At 42.2% G+C, this 16,383-nt stretch overlaps 1 protein-coding gene across 1 annotated transcript in view; it reads right to left on the bottom strand.

The window, feature by feature from the left end:
- Window positions 1–1,566: 1,566 nt before the first annotated feature.
- The window catches only part of LOC105570670, a 160,885-nt gene continuing 146,068 nt past the window's right edge, over window positions 1,567–16,383 (bottom strand). The window contains exon 3 of the mRNA XM_012028074.1: window positions 1,567–2,426. Coding sequence (XP_011883464.1) covers window positions 2,347–2,426 — 80 coding nt within the window. The 3' untranslated portion in view covers window positions 1,567–2,346. The remainder of the gene's footprint in view (window positions 2,427–16,383) is intronic.

Here is a 16,383-nt window from a genome sequence, read left to right as displayed (position 1 = left end):
ATACAACACAATTTCATATTTATTTTTATATATTTTATCTATCGAAAGGCAGTGATCGTGGTTTTCGCTGTGGAGGGTTGAGTGCCCCGTTGCAGCAGATCACATATTTTTACGCAAAATATGACGAATATTTATTAAAGTATTATTAATTATTAATAATTATTAAAGTATTCGTCGAGCTAATATATTGTAGCCTATCCATTTTTCATTAACAAATTTATATATGAAGTAAAACAAATGACGTGAGATTCTGATATTGTGTCGAGCACGCTAAAATTTTATATTGTTTTCTTACATTATTTGAGATTATTGATTAACTAGAATATTCAATTGTTGATCTATCTATTGTACGGAAAGTTTCTTTTCTCCGTGTCTCACGTCATTTATTCTGTATATGTATGTTGCTTTCAAGATGCGTCTTGCATGAATACATGCATAGTTACACGCATCTTCGTATTTTCGCGGTCGGTCTTCGCGATCCGTTTTTCAGAAAATTTTCAACAAGTTATTAACTGTTTAATTTCATCCATATTATAAATTTTTCTTTATCGCGAAATGTAATTAAAATAAATATAACGCGAAGTGAATTTTTTTCTTGATACATATATACTTTTTAGAATTTGGAGATTGAGTCGCGAAGAGACAGTGACACTATCTATTCTCGAATAAATAACAGAAGTAAAACTGTATTTGATTAGCTTTATACCGCACAATTTTTTAATTCATTTTCTTCTTTTGATTAACTTCTCGTGGTCGTTCGAACCGTACGAAATATCTGTCGGTGATAAACCGACTATGGAAGGAGTTTTCTTCCTTCCTGATCTCTGGTCAAAATGACCAGACTATATGGCCAGGAGCAACGAAAGGTAGGTCCAATCTGGCCCAACGAAAGAAGACTGGATACAACGGGGTAAGTGGTCAATATTGGCCACTTCGATGGAGTATGTGAGGAAGGTGATTTGCGAAATAAGTTGATTTGTTCTTATTTATTAAAATTCGGGTGGGTTTTATTCTTATCTTCTTTACATCTCGCATATGTGCGAGATTAACAAGACTTCTATTAAATCCCATTCACGCGCGTATAACTCCAAATCGGACCCGTTATAAATCGCGTCGCGGTTTTAACGAAAAACTTGTAGGTTTATTAAGAAAAAGTTGAAACGCAAGTAGGTAGGAAAATGGATAGGAATATACAGTGGAATACGGGTAGGCAGGGATTCGGATAGGCAGGGACAGGGGGACGTAACTCGATAGTTAATAAGATAGATTAAATTATAACTGCAACGTATTACTATAAATATATTTGCCATTATTTATTAATAAAACACTGTTAACAACATATATTTCTAATAAAATCTTTTTTAAATAAAAAGCTCCATAAGTTAATGTTTTTAATAACACGTATTAAATTAAACTAAAATAATTATTTTGAAAAATTGTGAAAAATCACTTTGTAAAGAAAAGAGGACCGCCGATCGAAATTGGCGGGGGTGGTGGAGGGCTTCATATTTCTGCCATGCACTTTCATTGTAAACGCAATATCGTGCAATATATTGACACATAACAGTGGCGTTACATTAGTATTTATTCTATATCCAATATTACAATTTTATTGGGCAATCTTGGCCAATACAATTTCAAACTCCCAACATAACCAATGTTTGTCCAATGTTAGCCAATGTATAGCCAATGAATTGTGCTACTAGGGAACCTATATTGTACATGGAATACAAATGTTTCCTCTTTCATTTGAGACAAAATACAGAGAAAAATGTCAATTACTAATTATGTGAAAACGATTTGAATTTTGGTAAGCGATATTAGGTGCCTTTGCCATATAAAACTTTTTTAGGAAAGGGGGATTTAAGATCATACTTCAACATTTCAAAATGTCTACTCTCTCTCTCTCTGTCTCTGGTTCCAGTTTTTTCTTATGTAATATTCTCGCATTACTAATTCAGTTATGATACGAAGTAAATGTCTCTCTCCCCTGGATTACTCGTCACGTTGTAAAAGTTTCCACTTAGAATTATATATATATTCTTTTTGTACGTTAACACGCGGCTCACGTGCTTGTTATATCTTCAATTTTGTAGGCACAGGCAAACAGTTGGCACATTTAGGAATGTTTGGATTGATTTTTTGAATTTTTATTGTCACGTACCGGTCTTTCTCCACAAAATTCGACTTGTCTGCGCATCACGTACGGCCTATGGTTCGTATCATGCGTTTTCTGAGACTATCGTTCATTTATAGGGCAATCTGTAAGCCACAAGCGGACACGTTGACGAATGCTTCGTGACACCGTAGAACTGGGCCGGTACTCATAACGCATTTACATTCCTTTCAATGTCGTGCCACGTTCAGTAGAGGCCACCTCGCGAATTGATATTCCTCACTCGAGTTCTTCGATTTATCGGCCGCCCCTATAACAGCCATAAGTCTTATGTACGGAATAGCACAGCGAATGTTGGATTTGGCTAAATATCTGTTTCGATTAACGAAGCGCTTATCGTACTCATTGTGAAAAAGTTTCAGAAATTCTCAGTTAACTTTGTAAATGATACAATTACAGATGGTCTCTATTGCAATTAGAAAAGCATACAATATTTACTTTAGTGAAATAAACTTTCCGCAAATAAATTTTCAAAGACTTTTTCGCAGTGTAGTATTTTTACATATACGTTCAAATGTTAATATTAAAGTCGGAACTTTGAAATGCACATTTTTGGAAAAAATTTGGTCATTATTACTGAATTTGATAATAATGGCAAAACGTTTGATAATAATTGTAAACATTTTGAAAGAGTAAATTTTGCATTTAGTTAAGTTAACTAAATTCCGCAATGTTTTAATGAATTTATATCGTCATAATAATCTATGCGTTTAGTTGAAACTATTTCACCACAGATCTAGATAACATTAACCAAGCTTGGAATATTATAACCAAGCCGAGACATTAAACGACGGTAGATTTTCGTACGGGTTTCGAAAAGAGAGTTCGTGTAATTTTGTCAGGAGATGAAAAAAAACTTGACGTGACGACCGACGCGCCGGATGACGAGTGGAGCGCGTAAGTATTCAAAGATCGATCGGGACTCGACCTGGTTCGTGAAAGGGTAAAGCGCGCGTATCAGCGGCCACGCTTGTTATTCCGCGCGTATCCCGTAAGTAATAATAAATTATAATTCCCTTTTGAAATAGGCGGATGGCATGTAGATACCTCACGCGGGCAAGTGCGGCCCCATATTTACGATTATAATGTCCGCATAGCATTATTTCGATCTGGGAAACGCGAACATGACGGAATGCCGAAGAGGTCTCTATCATGCCGTCGCATAATAATACTTACATGCTCGTCAGTATGGTGATATTTGTACATACGGTTAGATTGTGAATTGCTATTCGGATCAGATATGAATATGATTATAGCGCGCGCGCACAATGCGAATGGCGGCGCGCGAGAAAGGTTTTTGCGGCAAACTCGACGATGAAGATATAAAATAACGTTAGACGCTGGGCTGTTTCATCGGAATTCTTGACTTTTAATGCCGAACGCCGGGGATAAAATCGGCTCTTTACGATTATTACGTTTCGCATGTTTGTATACGTTGCATTACAATATTATGTTTATTGCGGCAAGATAAGTGTTTTCTCTGTGAATATACGGAATGGTGAAAATTTGCATTAGAACGAACGCACTGACAACGTAATGTTTCGTAAATTTGCGCAAAGTGGCGAAAAATTAATTTCTAAATTACGACGTAAAACAGATATCGCGGTGGAAAGGAAGAGGTACTCTTTTTTTTCTTAAATATATATAGATACTTTTTTCAGCGAATTAGTAAAAGTTCGAATGATGTAATTCACGTTGCTTCGAAGAGCAGAGCTAAGCTGCCACGGCAGCTCGTAAGATTGCGTTATAAGTAGCCTTGTTTGCCGTCTAATTGTTATTTCCGAAGAAACGTACGATGCATTAGAACATGATCACGTATGTGATACGTCACTTTGGTGCGTGGTGTTCCGCATCGTGCGTGGGAACTGTCCAGGTCACGCGTCTACGCACCGCGTGCGGAATTATTAAGTGGCCTGAGGAAACATTAGTTTGCTTCGAACGATAGTACCCACGTAGAATTGCAAGGTCTATGATTTTGAGTACGAACTACCGTATGCGCTAACTTGCAAAGTAGTTACGTTACGGAAAGAGGGAATCACTCAAGTCCGAAGGGGTGACGGTTGAGTATTCGGAAAATGCGTTTGAAAAGGTATTAAGCGCGGTCTTAGCGAATAGGCGCGGGAACGAAATGAAGCGAAATATTCATAGAGAAAGTCGCAACGGTAAGAGCCTGTGGGGGGAAAACGTTGGAAAGCAGCAAATGATCTGAGATTGCAAAACGCTCACGACTTTCTTCGCGTTGCGTAACTTCATGATTAACTTATTACGCGGTTTCGGGATGATCCTGGTATGCGTGGAATTTTGTTGGGTTATATATCTTCGCTTACGCGTCTTGATGGGCAACGGGCTCATTTCTCTGACGCTATATAATTTCCCTGTTATATATAAATCGTTGTTGCGAGCCGTGCGGGCAGTGGGTGTAGTTACGAAAAATTTGGTAATTCTGTTATGTATCAGTTTCGATTCTTTAGATACGGTAAAGACAGAATACAAAGAAATCGTCGCATGTGTCTATCTTCTACGATATATTCGCTATAAGTTAACAATTTAATAGATATGAGATTTTATTGTGCTATGTAACATATATTTTTTATACATTAAACAATAATACAATGTATATCACTAAATACAAATGTATTACAGAATTAGATCTCGTGTCTATTAAATTATTACAAACAGACATACAATATGTGTGTGTAACAAAATATAACAATATTAAACGAGGTCTTTGATTGCAAATCGAAATGACGTTAGAATCGACAATTGTAGCGCACCGTGAGTTAATTTTCGTGAGAAAACGAAGTTAAATTGCAAGCTGCGTGATTTTTAGCGACAGATATTTGTTATTTCGTCGTGCTTAAAGAGTTTGCTGCAAGGGTAGCCTTTTAATCTCACGTCAATTCACATCAACCGATACATCGGTAAACGTCCCGAACGATTTTGGTAGCGTTGATACCGGATTATGATTGTGTCGTCCTGACAATCATACAGATCTCCCAATCGTTAAGAGTAAGTTTATTCTTGAGTCCTGAGGGATCGTTTCCTGGCATCACCGTCAACTCGGACGAAGAGGGTGGTGCACGGGAGTTTTACACATAAATCTGGTCTACGTACGGGAGCGATTCCTCATGGGAGTTAGACCAGGAAAGGATGGGAAAGGACTCGTGGAACTCTTCTCTTTAAAAGACCGTCGAGAATGTGAGAACCGACTGTCGTCTTTTTTTAGTTTGCAAGCGAGCTTCGCCTCTTTCTTGCGCGCGATTCTTTGAATTAAAACGTTAACAGATGACTCATATAAATGTCATATGTTATATCACGCCATGATTAATATCACGCGACCATATCGCGAAATACCCTTACAATCGACTTTTCACGCATCACAAATGATAAATGTTTATCTACACATCGGAATTGGATATTTCATCGATCAATCCTCGATTTCGATTTTGGCCCCAATGCAACAATTTAATTTTACATTCCAATTCCATTGTCTAATAATATAAATCGATATCGAATTATATTCGCACATTAGCAAAGTAGACATAAATTAAATTGTACATTTTTAATACGTATGCGTTGCCAATTACGAAGGTACTTGAAGAAGGATAATTTTCATTCTCGAGCTAAATTAATTTTACGCAAACAAATTATTTTCTCCTGTGCACATTGTAGAACCAGACTTTGGGGGGGAAGTCTCAGAATGAAATTTTGATCGAAGAGAATTCGTTTCAACTATTTACATGCCGAGCTCATCGCATTTTAAGAAATGCATAATTCTTAAAACACGAAGGCAACTCGTGTTTTCAGCTCGCGTCTCTTCGATTGTAGATCGTGTCCGATCGACAAGACCGCATTGACGATTCAGGGAAATCTTTTGTAATTTCCAAAGCGCATTTTTTTTTGTACGAAATACGTAAAATCGTCAAGGAAGTCCTTAAACTCTCCGAGAGATGGCGGAGCATAGGCATTCCTCGCAGTTTCGAGATCCCGTGGGGATGACTGATCCGCGCAGTCATTCGAGTTTAGCGAATCTACGAACTCGAGCTCGATACACTGCGGGCACTCACACGTACGCTTACGTATTACACGCGTCTACATACACGCGCGTAGCATAATAAACATGGAAAACTGAAGACAGGATACGACGCAATTTAAGAGTGATAAGAAAAATCGGGACGAAAGCTAAATTCATACACTTTGAGCATGCAATTGAAGCGGAATAGCGAAGGCTAAAAATAATCACTTCTATTCCGTGATTTTTAATTGAAAAAGAAATTATTTTTGCCTGTGCGTCTACTGTCCTTCCATCCCGACCCGTTTCTTTAATCAGGCTTGCTTTTGTTGCACAGTTTCTGGTAAATATGGACTAACTAAGTCTCTCTCAAAAGCCGAACTGGTCAATTGCACGAGATAAAATTATAGATGCGCTGATTAAGCAAAATTAATGAACATACAAAATAATCGTGTACTCCGACGAACTAACATTAAGAAGCTACATAAAGTGGAGTTGATTTCTCACACATTGGTCGATGCGATGCCTAAACATAATCTTGGGAATTCGTGCAATTAAACTGCTAGCTGCATACATACCGCGGTATAACTCGACATTTAAATCGTTTCGCAATACGATAAAATCTAACATCCACTAATTGATCCATTGTCCCTTGCGTCTTTTCGTTTTATTAAATTATCTTTCGGTACACCTGGCGATAAATTTCCAATCGCCGCTGTTTTCTGGACTCACCTCGGACGAGCGTATCGTGTATTGCGCAATCGCAATTATCGCCCGCGTACTCGTGCACTTCCGTGATATTATCCGCCGGAAGATGGGTCATCTTTTGCGATTACACGGAATAAGCGCGGCGAACAAGACCGGCGCTGATTTATGCACGCACGATAAATGACAGCGACGTAGTCGACACAGCGAACAAACGTAAAATACGTGCTTTACTTGCTTATCTATGTAAGAAGTTACTTGTATCTTCACCTCTCTTTCTTCCTCGGCTCACGTACGTGCGTCGACTCACACGTTCGTTCCCCGTATCTTCCTATTCTGTTCGCGCGCTCGTGCGCCAGACGAATTAGCCGGATTAATTGAAGCGCCGAGGTCGATACGAACCTAAGGCAGCGAGAAGTGCGATACGTTTTCGAACGTGGCAAAAAAAAAGAATTTTGCAGCCCCCGCTGATATTATTTCATGGCTGGGATTTTGACGAATTGATTTTAATGAAAATGCCTGAGACACCGTTGACTGGGCCAAGACAGGCGACCGAGAATGCGTCAGAACGTAGGAATTTCATCTTGACTCTGTAGCCGCGGGTCTAGTCCGTAATCACAATGTGACGATAAATGGGGGAAAGTGCGTCTTCTCCGAAGTGAATGACTGAAGGAATATTTCGTGGCTTATGATGTCACGGGGGGCGGGGGGGAATAGGAGACAGGGGTAAGGGGGTGGAGGAGTACGCCCTTGTAAATGCTCGTGGTAGTTGCGCAGATGACGCGCTCTAATAATTATAGCTTTGTTGCACGGTACAGGGCAGAGCGACTGATCCGACGATGCGAGTTGAATGGCGGGCGAGACAGCCTAACGATTATCGATAATCGCACCGACATGCGGCTCGCGAAACGGGGAAACACGTCGAAATAATAGCGCATCCATAGTTTTCCCAGACGCGCTCGATACAAAAGGAGAGGAGGGAGGCGGAGGGGAGAGAGAGAGAGAGAGAGAGAGAGGAGGAAGAGAAAAAGAGAAAGAGAGAGGGAGAGAGAAATGGAATGCCTCGCTCTCCTCTCCGAGCGAAGGCTGTGAATGACCAGATAAAAATAATACTGATCCGCGCGCGTTCTGCCAGGAGGAAATAGATGGAACGTAGGGAGGTATTTGGCACGATCAGCATGCATAAGATTTGGCAGACCACGGGATGAAATACGGCGGTAAGAAAGTAGAAATTCGATCGGTCCGGTATGGGCTTCTTCCTATACTTTCTCAATGCGCATTCCGCAGCGTGTAATATGATTCTTTCATTCGGTACGCGCGTTTGCAACTCTTTTTAAGGCCGTTCTACAATTGCGCAAACGTAGCCAACAACAAAGTAATGTACAGTGGAGTAAGGTACGTCGTAATTGAAGCGAATGATAACCAATCAGAGTACAGTTTAGCGTTTGCTGAGAGCGGAATCGTCGTGACTTTGGCTGTTTGCACAAATTTAATGCCGGGTGAACGTAAAGAGACAAGCGGCCAAATAAGTATTTTAGCAGCTAAAAGGTCCTCTTTATGTCCTTCTTATGATATTCTTGTGCGTTGGTACAAGTTTAGTTTTGGGTTAATGCGTTACGGACATTTTTGCGCGGATACTATTCAGCCCAGAGGATTGTGCAGATCAATTCCCTCTGCGGGGAAAATATTTTCGCTCTACTTGAAACTTGAAATGGTTGCGATAATTGTCTTTGCGCACACTTATCGACTACGAATAGCATGAATAGCGGTATGGACGCGTGTCAGAATTCTGATTGGTTAGCTTTTACGTCCTAAAGATGCAGTTCAGCCACCTCTTACAACAGACTTCACAATCGGAAATGCTAATTTAAAACTGTGTTTTACAACACTGTACAACCGCCAACAACCACGTTTACGCAATTGTAGAATGGCCTTTAGGCAGCTTCAACGCCTTACATCGCCTCTATACAATACGTCAATGATCTAGTCTACACTGAAAAAAAATCTGATAGCTTCAACCAGTCGTCTGTTAGAAAATGGACGGATCAGAATTCCTTTAGGATTTACCATGAAAGATCTTTCTCAACCAGAAGTTTGCTAGACTTCACTACACGTCTGGTAAATCCTAAAGGAATTCTGATCCGTCCATTTTCTAACAGACGACTCGTTGAATCTATCAGATTTTTTTTCAGTGTAATATTATAAGCATCTATAACAGATGTGCGTGTACAGCCAGCTAAATTTTTGTTATTTACACTTTACTTCAATACGTTTGATTAAAAGACGACTAACAGTTTATGTTGAGATTAGATCGCGGCATAACGGATAGATAAGTACCGTATAATAAAGATAATAATATATACACCTGAAATGAGAAAAGAAGAAAGGGATTAAATCGTGAAAAGCGTCGTACAAGTAATTTGCGCAAAATACAGAAACATTTCTACAGACATTTAACTAAAGGAGCGCGCAAACAAAGAGGAGCGACGTTGGTCGGGCGAAAATCGACAGGCGGGATGACGGTCAAAAGAGCCTACGGTACGCATAAAACGCGCGATGTCGTCTCGCTAATTCTGTCCATGTTTGGTTTGGTCCGAAAGCTGCGAAAAACGGACAGTCTCGCCGCGGCATATATCGCGAGCCCCGATTGGCTAATTGGGAAACCCAATAGTTCTAAATTAATCGGTATCATTAATAGCACACGCAGGGACAGACCCGAAAAGAGAGAGGGTGCCAGCTAGAAAGAGTAAGGGATCGAAGCCCGAGAGAAGAAACATTTAAAAAGTCGACCCGGCATACCGACAGCCAGCCGCGCAGCTCTCTCTCTCTCTCTCTCTCTCTCTCTCTCTGTCTCTCTCTCATTTCGTCTGCCAGCTAAATTTATCCTAAACGATGGATGAACAATGGTTACATAAATAGAACAATATGCGTAGCAGCCGAGAAGAGAGAGAGAGAGAGAGGGGGGGGGGGAAGAGAGAGAAGAGAGACAGAATGGAACTCGTTCAAAAGTCACAATCGCGTCTCTCGCTCCTTCCTGTCTTATTTCACGATGCTCCGAAGGCACCATCTCACTTTCTCGTCTTTCAACGCCTCTTCTCGGCGTCGCGCGCGTCGAAAAGGGGAACCCTAAAACCGCTGCTTTGCTGCTTTCGGGAGAGAGAGACCCGCGTTCCGATAGACATTGCAATTCTACATTCGGCGGCGCTTCTGTCTCATCGAAACTTTACTTACGGATACTTCGAGTCGAACAGAGAGAGAGTCGAATAGAGAGGGCATTCGGTTTTTGGTATTGTACATACGCTTTTACCTTGGCGCAACATGTAATCAGTGCTATCAGCTTTTACTTACTTACTTTAATCGACATCGTTTATGACGTAGCTATGATGTTGCAGATCAATGTGCTAACAATGACTAAGGTCTTCGATTAAAGAAGAGACAAATTTTTAGAACGCTAGGCATACGGTTTCGATAAAACCGAGGGCAGCGAGACACGTGAACGATCGTTTTGTATTAAGTGTCTCGTTCCAGCTGTTAATTAACAAGTCAAGTTTAGCAGCGCTGCTAATGATGCAGAAATTTATCAGGGATTAATTAACGGGCGAGATTCGGTTTATTGTACGTTTGCGTTTTAAGTTTTAACGTGGCGTTCGTTTCCGCCAAGTGTAATGAAGTACGGAGCTCAAAGCGCCCATTAAATCCATTTTGGTGTTTCATGTTTTGCGTCGCCCTTGAACGCGGACAGTTTGTTTTAGCTGAGATTTACGTTCGCTTGGGATAAATGGTTTTGGCGTAAAGTGTGTATTGAATACTAAGAAATTTTTAAGTAGACTCCGGACTGAAAACTGAAGTGGAGATACTCGGAAGGAGGGAAAGATGGGTTAGAAAAGCACATGACCTTTAAAGTGGGGCTACCTCGCTCAGTTGAAGAAAACTTTGGATCAAAAATTTTCAGGACGAAAAGCCGAAAAGCCCGGAAAAGTTGCGTCCTGTCGTGAAAATTTTGTATGTGATTTTTCGCCTTTAACAAAGCGAAACAGCTCCGCTCTGCTCTTACCAGCAACTTTTGTACGAAAACTGTCCTGTTCTCTACCAAGTGGACAGTTATCAATTTTAGATTCGGTGTCTGCAAACGCAAAATTCAACGAACAGATTAAACAAATCTTATCCCGTTGTTTTTTTTCATATTAATATGAGTCGTTACAAATACAATGTCATTCTTCATTGCATTCTTCAAAATATATTAATAATCCACTCGACAACTCCGTTTTCGACGAAGCGATCTGCTCTCACATTTTAATATTAGAGAATAGAAAATACTCGTTTCAAGTGCGCGACTAAAAAATGTATCCCGGGTTGCGGGTTAAAGTAAGTCGCCGCGCGCGGCGGATACTCACGGGATCAATAACTAGTTTCCCTTATTGTTATGGTGCCGACAGAGACTGAGGGTCCTTCCCTCAGCAACAAAAATGCACGATCTATCTGGATATACATACATGCACGCCGAGAGACGGGCAGGCGAACGGGATGGTGCACCGATGATCGCATAAATTCGCGGCACGACGATAGAGCTCGTTTAGGACGCGAGCGAAAGAGAGACGGAGAGAGAGACAGAGAGAAAGAGAGAGAGAGAGGGATAAAAGACGTATAAATACGTACCCGGGCGTGTTGTGATATTAATACAATCACGGATCATTCCCGAGTTAGCCAGCAGCCGTGCGCAGACACTAGATTGTCTGAATCGGGGTGAACGACTTTATATAGCTTAGCGGAGATAGAGACAGAGCGCAAGAGGGTTCGTTCTTACTTCTCGCCTTGTTCGGGTTCGCCTGTGCTCGGATAGTTCGGAATCGAAAGATCTCTGGGGGCACGCGTTTGCGGATACACACATGCGTGCGCAAACGGGACAGGATTCGGAGCGCGGCGAGGAATCGATGACGCGGGAAGAACGGAAGCGTTTTGGCACGGTATTTTTCTTCGGCGATTCTCTCTCTCTCTCTCTCTCTTTGCCCCAAGCGCAAGGCTCTCCCGGCGTTCGTCGAATAATTTCTTCCTCGAGTACGCGCTCTTACCGCGGCTACGCGAGAGACGAATGTGACGAATCTGTTATCAATTTTTGCCAACGGCGCAGTCTGATGGCACAAAGTGCCTGCACCCCCGTGAAGCCATTAACGAGGGAATCGGAGGTGCACGCGGACGGTACTGCACGGTATTCTAGTGCGCTTCGTGGAGCGGAAGTGATCTTCACTGTCTCTCTTTCCGACCAGTTTATCGCGTCCCTTTTCTCCTACGTACCGGTTCCTGCCGTGCAATCGTGACCCTCTCCTCCTTGCCCCACCAACGCTCCCCCCTTGGTAATCGGCAATCCGATCAACCGGAACCTCTCCAATCCACCGACCCAGACCACAAGTATCCCGCTCGAGACCGCTTCTTCGACTACCAATCATGCATTTACTCAAACGTCCCTAATCCCCTCGAGGACTCTTCTTCAAGATCGTCACGTCGTTATTATTCGGAAAACTCGGATTGACCGCACATATTTACCGAATATGCCCTCCCGGCCGTAGGCTGACACGCTCGCTCGTCCGGAATGGGCGTAATGTTGTTGCAGAAAAGGGCAGCGAGGTGTGCGAGAAAACGCGAGTATCCGAGAAACTCTGAAATGTCACGCGACTTATCGTGCGAAATAATATTTCAAGGCCCGACGAGATAAAAGGTCGTTACGTAAGACCAAGTTTTTGTTGAAATTACGCGGAGCAAGTACGCGAGCCAACGAACCAAGCGCGGGCGAAAAAGCGTGGATAATTTCCATCTGGGCAATCGGTAAACCGAGTTCTATCATATCGAGACGCTTCGTATTAAACGCGAACAAGATCGTTCAATATCCTGCGATATTGTACCGTCCGCAAAAAGCGTATCAAAAACCTTTCGCACCGTGCAAATTCGACCTTTGAATAGTAAACTCGGTACACAGAAGTCTGCGATATTAGAGCAGCTTCCCTCGCGCTCGTTGTAACCGGAGCTTTAACCGGAGTGCATGAAGAGTAATAAAGCGTAAAAACGAGAAGGAAAGAGGGGCCGGGAGGGAGGGAAGGAGGGAGGGAGGGGGAGAGAGAGAGAGAGAGAGAGAGCGAGAGAGGGAAAAGAGTGCCGGCAGTCGTGCGCAATATTCCAGATTTATATATCCACTCTCCGAACGCGCGCAAAGTGTTATGCGCGCGAGAACAATGGGGCACCGATCCAGATGCCATCTGGTACACGACGCAGCCCGTCGACGCAGTAGTGATGCGTATCGTTGCCGAATTAGCATTATAATGGCAACGGTTGGTGTCGGCAGCAGGTAGCCGTCATTATTAAAATATTATGAACTTCTGATGCGTTGCGAGGACGAAGCCCCCCCCCCTCCGGGCTTACGTCACACACCGGAGCGGGTTTGGGCGGCCGGAGCGGGGCGGCGCGGGGCGGAGGACCGGAAGTGACAGCGTGGGTATCATGGCGCGAGGCGACAGGCTCCGGCGCACTTGTTCAATGCTGCACGATTCAATAACGCTACCTAATACATTTGTATTATGTATCTACAGCGACCGCGCGCGCCACCTCGATATTATTACGCCGCGATCGCGGGATCCGCGTAGCCGCTTTGGCTTCGGTATTGAATTCAGTGCGAGCGACGCGTTTCAAGCCGAATCGACGTCACAAAGGCAGATTTGCTTTCGTTATTGTTTATCGATATTACAATCACGTCGGCTTAAATATTGAATGAACTTAGCTTCGAGCAACGCAGATAGATTTTGAGTTGGTCCATCTCTACACCGGAAAAAAAATCTGATAGTTTCAACCAGTCGTCTGTTAGAAAATGGACGAATCTGAGTTCCTTTAGAATTTACCAGATGTGTAGTGAAGTCTAGCAAACTGGCAACGTTTGAGCAACGTAGATGATAGATTTTGAGTTGGTCCATCTCTACACTGAAAAAAAATCTGATAGATTCAACCAGTCGTCTGTTAGAAAATGGACGAATCTGAGTTCCTTTAGGATTTACCAGATGTGTAGTGAAGTCTAGCAAACTGGCAACGTTTGAGCAACGTAGATAGATTTTGAGTTGGTCCATCTCTACACTGAAAAAAAAATCTGATAGATTCAACCAGTCGTCTGTTAGAAAATGGACGAATCTGAGTTCCTTTAGGATTTACTAGACGTGTAGTGAAGTCTAGCAAACTTGCAACGTTTGAGCAACGTAGATAGATTTTGAGTTGGTCCATCTCTATACTGAAAAAAAATCTGATAGTTTCAACCAGTCGTCTGTTAGAAAATGGACGAATCTGAGTTCCTTTAGGATTTACCAGATGTGTAGTGAAGTCTAGCGAACTTCTGGTTACGAAATATCGAGCCCTATCGTGCTAACTAGAAATTCTGTTTGGTTTAGCCAAAATACATTCTGTCATACATGTCTTGTTGATACAATCGAAGCGCATTTTGCTCAGTGTACGAACATTCACGTTTGTTTAAACACTTGATTATTTTTATGCGAATTTTAACAATCATATTTTGCTTCGCTCAAAATGAAGAATACGCATAACACGGCCGTATCGACTCGCACTCTGAAAGAAATCGAAGTAATATTCGTATCTTAAATTGCACGCCGTCGTGTCAAGTTCTACTTTCTGGATAATATAACTGAACGAACGTTCACCGGACCATCAATGGTCGGCGGTGTGTGTCTAATCGGTTTTGGAGCCGTCTTAACGGCCTGGCGCGGACAGCGCAGAACCGGATTGCAATGTGGTGAGGAAACAGAGTAGTCGAAGAAAGGGAAGAAGAAGAAGATGAAGAAGAAACACGACGGAGGGAGAATCAACGCTCGATGAGGAATCGATGATGACTATGCGCATATCCGTTGTTCGGCGTCCTTGAAAAGGACCATTCCCACCTCCAGGTGTCGGTCACGGGTAATCCAACCTACTGGCTCGATGTAACGAGCGGATCGAAATCGCAAAAGAAACCCATATTCGTGTCAAAACAACCACTGGAGTACGGACCCGACTCGTTTCTCCTCATCTTCCAACAGCTCGGCTCAGTCTTCATCAACAGCTCTGCCTAGAGGCTCTGCCCACGACGCAATGACGTACTTGCGAGGGTGAAGAGGCAATCTTGACGAGCGATGTAGAGAATTACGTTGGTATTTATATATTCGTTTATTATCAAAATTGAGCAAGTGCGCAACAGGCCAATTTTTAGCGTTACTTGAATCAAGGGGGGGGGGGGAAATCGGTTCACGGCGTTGAACGATTGTTAAATAATACGATACGTTGCATGGAAAAAATTATACGTCGGTTGACCGTCGAACCTATTGAATTTGAGAGCCACTGCAGTTACAAGTAGCTGATATAAGTGTTTCTACTAAATTAAATCCTATTCCGATGATGGAGAGAGTCATGTGGGTATGTTAGTGTACAACGACGTTGAATGGACCCGGCCGGCATCAGAGGGACGGTGGAGGATGCGCCGAGGTGTTGAGATTCCGGGAGCAAGAAATACAAGAATAACTGCGGAGAATGCTAAACGTACCGTGACTTATTGGAGGAGTGGAAAATGAGATTTGGACATTGAGAGTGTGAACGATGATCTCATTTCTGAGAATACAATGCACGTCCATCTCGTCGGATCTTTGATGGAAGGTGGTCGCTCGTCGCTCTCGCGCGAGCGTACGCGTCGTAAATCGTTATTTTCAGAAATTGTCAGACGTAACACGTACTCCCGGTGGACGCCTAATTACTTATCATTTTTAATGACCGCTTATATTTGCCGATGAGAAGGGACACGCGATTCTGGCTGTCTTCTCTTATCGAGAAAATATATTTCCGATTGCGTTAAAAAATATAAAAGATCGTAATAACGCGCAAATTTTCAGTAATCTTCTGATAGAGAGACGTTCGTTAAATTACACTTTTGAGAATTTCAAAAGAAATAAGTACACGAAGGGAACGAATAAAAGCAAAATGACACATGTTTCGCCGCGTTATAAATATTTCCTCGTATTAAATGATAAATATCTTCTTTGTAATGAATAACGCCACTTTGAATATTAGCTGTTAGCTGTCGCATAGCTTTTATAACGTTAGAAATAGACGGGACACGTCGCATAGGGAAAATGCAAAGCAAAGGTAGATCGGGGCAATGTAGATCCGAGTGAAGTAAAGAGCCTAAACAAACATGTGCTTGCCTTTATTACTACACCTCTCTTTGCCTCCTACCATCCTACTACGTTTCACACGACATTTTGTCTTATTTAAATTTTATCTTATCTATGTGCTAACACGTCGAGAACTATACTTCTCAACGACATCGCCCAATCTGACTTTTTCTCCGGAAGATTGAAAAGTTAGTGTCATTTATCGAAGAGGAAAGATTAGATGAAAGTTCCCTATTATGAGACAAGTTTTCAATATGAGACAGCAGGGTTTCTGTTAAATTAACAATCGTCATCTGTTGGTT

The sequence above is a fragment of the Vollenhovia emeryi genome, unplaced genomic scaffold (assembly GCF_000949405.1).
Source record: "Vollenhovia emeryi isolate VEMERY1.0 unplaced genomic scaffold, V.emery_V1.0 DF939120.1, whole genome shotgun sequence".
Classification (NCBI taxonomy): Eukaryota; Metazoa; Arthropoda; class Insecta; order Hymenoptera; family Formicidae; genus Vollenhovia; species Vollenhovia emeryi.
This window is presented reverse-complemented; position numbering and strand designations above follow the sequence as displayed.